The following is a 7,018-nucleotide window of genomic DNA, read 5'->3' on the forward strand; positions in this document are numbered from 1 at the left end:
CTGGGCAGGCCTGAGCACCCCTTCGATTTCCTGCCCCGTTTGTCTGATCTCGTTTATATTCTCAAACAGTCGCTCCCTTGCCCTCTGGTCTCCCCGTCTCATCGCATCCCTGTAGGCTGCGGGGTCCAGTTGGCTCTCCGCCATCTTCAGCCTACCCTCCAGAGCGTCCAGGAATTTCTCGGTATATTCTCGATTTATTGCCGTGGTGTCTCCAAGCTCAAGGAATCCCATCAGTCCACTGGGTCCCCTCTTTATGCTCTCCAGGCCAGTAATCGCCTCCATGATCTTCTTCCCGGATTTAAGGTCTAGGATGCCGGGGGCGATATCGTAGGCATCGGAGAACTTGCTCCCCTGTCTTCCCCACTTGGCGGACGCCTCCTGGTATAGCTTTAGGGCCTCGGTGTATGATGCCTTGGCCTTGTTATATGGAGCCCACTGGGCTTGGTGTGTTTGCTGGACCTTCATGCTGTGCTTCAGCTTCTGCATCTCCTTCTTCAGCTTGGCGTGCTGGTAGGGGGTCTTGCCGCCTGCTAGCCTCTGCTGAATTCGCTCGATCCTCTTAGCCTTAGCCTCTAGGCTTTTGTACTTTCTCCCCTTACTCTTTGCCATCTCTGTCTAACCACGTCCAACGGTATTCCAACCCCTCCGGGTCCACCTCCATGATCGCGATCGTTTCCTTCTTCAGCTCTGGGTTCGTGTTGAAGTCTGTGGTTTTGATAACCGTCTGGTCGAATTTCTCGGTTAGGACCTTCACGGTCTTCCCGTTCTTGATAACAACGTTATGGAAGGGGGAGAATATCTTCCTGATGTGTTCCAGGGTTTCCCCTCGCTTTGTGGGGTCCTTTAGGTATTTGGTCAATATGTCCGGGATCTTCAGTGTTCCGTTTATTCCACTAAGGGCAAATTTCGATTCCTCCGGTTTCCTGTAATTTATGAGGGCATATTTCTTGCGCTTGTTACAGCAGAACTCATCGAATTGTCCCTCATCCTTCCAGGCGCCCAGGCGGGTGGCACTGAGGTCAAAGATTAGGGGCAGGGTGGTCCTGTTTCCTGCTGCGAATTTTATGCTGTCGGTGTCGCAGTATAAAAAGGTAAACTTTTTATCTATAACCTTCACGATGTGTTCGTACAGAATAAGCCGCCCCATCCATGCCACGTATAGGCCTGTCATGCAACTCCGCAACTCCACCCCCTCCAGGTGGTCGGTCTCGAATTTTCCTTTCCGGTAAATCGTATCGGCCTGGAAGGTCCTCTGGCAAAGTTTTCCATAGATGGAATTCATGGCCACCTTCAGCTGCTTATCTCTGTCCTTGTCCTCCTGTGTAATCTCCCCAGTGATTACCTGTTTCCTCTTAATCTCCAACCTCTTCTCATAAAGGTTTTCCATATACCTGGCAACCTCCAGGGTGGCGAGTTGGTACTTTATTCCCTTCTTGATTAGTTTGCCCTTGATTCTTTTCTTCCTTCTGGTTAGGAAATAATAAACCTCCGCAGGCATGTAATAGGTTTCCAGTTCGTCCATGTTGACGCTTTGCCTATCCACGGGGATGGGTGGGGTGTCTAGGCAGTCCATCCGGTCGCCTCACTCCACCCCCACAGCGGCGTACTCTATCCATGTGACATAATGCCCCCCATTGTTGGTGCACGGTTTCTTATCCAGAAGAGGCCCGTAGGGCATAGGGCCGCACATAATGCCCGGGTACATACTATTGACGTCCACGGAGTAAATTTTGTGGTGTGGGTCCTGGATTATGCAGGACCGGGTCCACCTGTTTATGGAGGTGAACCCTCCCACGCTCTGCATCTTCACATATTCCTCCGGTGTGACCACACACCGAAAATCGTGTTCGAAATCTATGCCATTCATAAAGAGGTTCAGGAGGGATTTCGAGTGTGTGCCCTGTGTCAGGTTGGCCACAGATCTGTCCGCTTCGTACCCGAGGACTGTCCTGGAAATTTCCTTTTTGAATTTCGTTTGCATCCCATAGAGAATTTCCAGGAGTTCAACGTCTCGCTTACAATAGTCTACAGCGGCGCGGAGTGGATAATTCTCTTTCCTGTAGTTAGTTAGGTTTATGTACTCTAGTCTCCGCATTTTTGCATTTATCGACATGTTGGCCATGTCGTAGGGGATCTCCCCCTTTGGGTATCCCACCAGCTCCCCCACGGCTCTAAGGCTTACCCTCTCGTACAGTGTGGTGTCCGCTAATTTGATTTTCCACTTACAACCCGGCACCTTAAACCACCCCCCTATAAATTGATGCCCTCCGCAGTCCTTCACCCTCACTTCGTAATCCTTAATACCGCAGGTCTCGAATATTGCGGTGGTGTCGTATGTGGTATTGTGGAACCATAGGACCACCCGGGTCCTTGTATTGGCCAGAGAGGCGAGGAATTGGAAGAACCCCCTGTGCTGGTGGTCGTCGTATAGGGAGTGCCTCACTTTATTCTCCCCCTCCAATTTGTAGCAAATGAGCCAGGGGTACACCACCCCCGCCTCCCTAATGGTTTTTAGAATTTCTTCCGTTTTTGGGATTATACTTTTAAAATTAAGCGGAAGGGATACGTAGGTCTCACAGTCGGCAAATATATTTACAACCCTAAACATGAGGAAGGTTAGGAATCGGTTTGGTGATGCCGAAACCCTAAGACTATCCCGGGCGAATTACTGGACTCCATACCTTCACAAGCGCAGGGTTAACCCCGACGTAGATGACAATACCAGATGGGACGAATACTACCGAGCTAAGACCCTAGGAATTTACAAAAAAGCGCAACTAATGAGGATAGAGAACAAACTAAACGCCTATACGGTCACGGATGAGGAGGGTATGGATTTCGTTAATCGGTTTTTTGTACACAATACCGAAAAGCTTGCAGGGTTCAGGCTTATCCACATCCAGCTCCTGGAATTACGTAAGTCCTCCCTTTATGATTCCCTTTATATGAGGGAGGAGCGGGAAGCCCACTCCGTGCTCCTGGAGAACCTCCGCTGGGTGTGTGACGTTTATCTGACATGGCAGGCCTACCGATTTAGGGAACCCCTGGATAACTATGCGTGAATTCGGGACAACTATGAATTTCTGGCCTCCCTCCTAACCCGTGGAATTGAGGAGCCCGGCCGCTATAGCCTGGCCCGCAACCTACTGGTTCACCTTCAATTTCTGTGTTCCAATATCTACAAGACCGGAGCGGTCCACAAGTTTCGACATGTGGGGAGCGAGATAGAAGAGGGGGCACCTGTGCTATAATTTGTTTATGCCTAAATTACATATAGCCGAGGCCGTAGGGTCGGGACACCCCGACAGGATAGCGGACCGAATCTCTAACATCGTCCACGATGTACTAAACCCCACAGTTCACAAACAACCGACAGCAATCGAGACACTAGTGACCTCCGGCCTCGTTCTCATCGCCGGCGAGGTCGGTCCTGGTGTGGTCGTTGACGTTGAGGCGATCAAGGCGAGGGTTTCGGAGTTCCTGGATTCCATCGGGTACAGTGGGGCCAGTTTCGAAATCCTCGTCAAATTAAAAACCCAAAGCCAAGACATAGTGACGGCCTCCAGGGATGAGGAGGTGGGGCTGAAATCGGGGGACCAATGTGTGGCCGTTGGATATGCCACAAATTCAACACCCAACCGGATGCCCCTGGCCTGGAACGTTGCGAGGGCGATCATTGCCAAGGTTGAGGATCTAAGGGAGAGGGATGTGATCCCCGGACTACGCCGGGACGCCAAGTGCCTGGTCTCCCTATTCGACAAGGAACTGAATTACCTCGTTCTCTCCGTCCACCACGACGAACAACACAACGCAGCCCCCGAGGAGCTAAGGCGCGGCCTATATGCTAAAGCGGTGACCCCTGTCCTTCTTGATATGGGGGTTAAGTTTAACAGCCCGTGGATCCACATCAATCGGACCCCGTTCAATATCGGAGGGCTGGACGCCGACACCGGCGCAACCAACAGGAAGACAACAGTGGACGCCTATGGGACAGCCGCACCCCACGGAGGCGGTGGACTCAACGGCAAAGACATGGACAAAATCGACAGACTGCTGGCGTATTACATGCGATGGATTTGCGTGAATATCGTCGGGGCGGGCCTATGTGCGGAGCTTGAACTTCAGGCACATATCCGGCCGGGGGCGTGGAAACCGAGCTTTTCCCTTGGACGAGTGACCGGGATCATCGACTCCCTACAATGGTCCCAACTTGCCAAGGTAATCCGTCGGGTCTTTGACCATAAGCTGGGGGAAATTCACGAGATCTTCGGGGTATGGAACGAGAAGCTTGAGGAGCTTGGGGAATTGGGTCACTTTGGAAGGCCGGAACTTCCTTGGGAAACATTGGACAGAGTCGACCAGATAAAGGAAGCGGTTAACGGCGTCAAGTATCTGGACAGTGCTGGAGCATAAAAAGCTCGGGGAAATTGCTGAGGTCTGTAGAGGCCGACAGGTCACGGGTAAGCAGCTGGAGTTCTCCAGCCGTGGCCCCGAATCCGACCCCTGCGTAAAGAACGGAGACATTTCCAAGCATTTACCCCTCCACTTCACCGAGTGCGTAAATTGAATCCGTAGGGATTACATACGCAACCCCGTAAGACTCCAGAGGCTGGACATAGTCATGTCCGAGATGGGGGCGATTAAATCGGTGGGGCGTGTCCGTCAGTATATGGGAGACGGGGCCCCCATATGTGGGGACTCGGTTATCCGCATTAGGGCGAACCCCGAAATTGTGGACCCCCGTTATCTGCTCTATGTCCTGGATAGTCCCAACCTCAGGGATCAAATCCTGCGCATCATATATTTCTCAACCGTCTGCCAATTGAAGATCCGCACCATCCGGGAGCTTGTTATCCCTGTCCCTCCCCTGGATGATCAGAGGACCATAGTCCAGAACATGGACAACATCGATGCCGCGCTGGCCGAGAATATCGCCCTTATGCATGAACTTGTTCTGAAGGGCAAAATTCTCAGACGTGACACAATGGGGTTCCTTTTCCCTAGTTCATAAGCTCGCGCACAAGGCCCTCCATATTGCTGTCCTTGGTTGGGTCCTTCCAGGTTTTCAGATTTCTATAAATCCACCGGAATAGATCCACGGCGGTGGGGAAATCGGGGGACACCTTATAAACCTTATGGATCTTAAGTTGGTCCTGCACGTACTTAATGAATTTTGCTTGGTCTCAAGTCGTAAAAGGTTGAGCCCTCCCCTCCACTAGCCCCACGCTGTGAACCCTAACGATTTGGAGGTCCTCCCCGTCCGCAAATCCGGGGCCCACCATATGAATCCTAAACAGGTCCATGGTTAGCAAATGGAGAAGGGCGTACTTATAGGTCTCATATCCAAAAATATATTCAATTTGGACGTTCTCGGCCAGGGTGATGATGTCCACCCTTGGCCTGTCCCGAGTCTGCCCCATATGGTTAATTTTTCCGTAATTGATCACCACCGTCCGGATTGCCACCTTCTGGGGGGTGTATTTGCCTTCCTCGAATATTGCGCTTAAATTCTGGACCGCCCTATTAAAAAACTGGGCCCGGGCGTCGAAGTAATCGGACAGGGAGAAGGGTTGGAGATATATGTAAATTTGTTCAATCTGCCCCAGTTCCTTGCCCTTCTGTTTATAGTGGAAATATGCCCAGAATAACCCCGGGTAAGAGGTTATCCCTATGTTTTTAGTATAGCCCTTATTATATATCCGGATTCCGGCGGTTCCGTCGATTACGGGCCGAATATCATCGTAGGCCTTGGAACTGCTATATCCGTCCATTACCTGGATGTAATGGGATAGGGTCCCGTGGCGTATGGATAACCCCCCAAAGGATCAGGAGGCCCATCGGGGATTATAGGCATAGAGCCCAATGGCCGGATATATGGTTGAGGTCTTTACGTGGTTAACGACCGAAAAATCTATAAGGCCGTCACAGGCCTCCGCCGCCTTTGTGATCCCCGTCATAATAACCCCATAAGGCACATCCGTGTCCCCCACCACCGGCCAAATTCGTTTATAGAACCGGAGCCAGGCATAGCAGAGGCGGACAAAGTTCACCTCATCACAGTGGGCCGATGGCAGCGCTCCGGCCTCTACGCACTTGGTGGAGCGCCCCGAGGCGTCGAATGTGTTTATGTCGATGAGGTGGTTCATGGTGGCGTTCTCCAGGCTCACGCTCAGGTCATCAAGGAGCTCCTTCAGCTGGTTGAGGTTGGCGGGTGTTATGTTCTGGATCGCCTTGGCCCTCAGATCTGCGAAGGTTATGGGTTTCTTTGTAACCGGGTCAATATTGGGGACCCCCGCGTAATTGAAATCATCGCGAACCACGGGGGCGGCCTTGATCACGTCCCAGTCGCTACCCCTGAATAGCCTCCCGTCGTTTGTGTGGTCCACATACTGGAGAAGCATCTGCTCCCTCTGGGCCTCGGCCCTCGGCCTATTCTGGACCGTCGGGATTTTCCCCTTCCACTCGGTCCCCAGCCATTTCTGGGCCGTGTTCCTATACCAGTCCTCCGCAGCGAAGCAATCCATGAAACCCCCCACCAGGTCGTTCTCCCCTATTTCGTAGAGGTCCTTGAAAACCGCTTGGAAATCGTGATCCGCCCCAAACCTCTGGTCCACGTTAAAAAGTAACATATATTTGACCACGATCGCGAGGACCATCCCCATCTTCTCGATGTTGGCGATTAGGGCTTGATCCCCCAGGTCGTAGAAATGGTGGCCCGCCAGGGCCCGGAATTGTTGACATGTCAGGCGCTTGGTCCCCTCCTCTTCGTGCTGGCGTTTCAGGTCTTCAATCTCCTGGGTGTGCTGTGACCTCAGGGCGCCAAGGGCGTCCTCCCGTTCCTTGTCCTTGGCCGCTATTGTGTCGGCTTTGTCTTTGGCGGCCGCCTGTAGGGCCTCGGTTCGTTCCCTATCCTTAGCCTCCAGGGCCTTGGTGTGTTCCGCCCTCTCCCTGTTAAGGGTGGCCTCCACCCCGCTCCGCTTATTCAGCTCCTCCCTCATTGCGTTGTTAAATTCGGTTT

The 7,018-nt window shown here is 52.4% G+C and overlaps 1 protein-coding gene across 1 annotated transcript; it reads left to right on the forward strand.

Moving 5' to 3' along the window:
• The first annotated feature begins 3,258 nt into the window (after positions 1 to 3,258).
• LOC116889734 (S-adenosylmethionine synthase-like) lies at positions 3,259 to 4,413 on the forward strand. Its single transcript, XM_032890607.1, has one exon. It carries the CDS (start codon positions 3,259 to 3,261, stop codon positions 4,411 to 4,413), a length of 1,155 nt encoding a protein of 384 aa, XP_032746498.1.
• The last annotated feature ends 2,605 nt before the right edge of the window (positions 4,414 to 7,018 follow it).

Source organism: Rattus rattus, unplaced genomic scaffold (assembly GCF_011064425.1).
Source record: "Rattus rattus isolate New Zealand unplaced genomic scaffold, Rrattus_CSIRO_v1 PGA_scaffold_68, whole genome shotgun sequence".
In the NCBI taxonomy this organism is placed as follows: domain Eukaryota; kingdom Metazoa; phylum Chordata; class Mammalia; order Rodentia; family Muridae; genus Rattus; species Rattus rattus.

Coding starts and splice junctions, on each gene's coding strand:
- LOC116889734 (XM_032890607.1), top strand. CDS start 3,259: ATGCCTAAATTACATATAGCCGAGGCCGTAGGGTCGGGACACCCCGAC.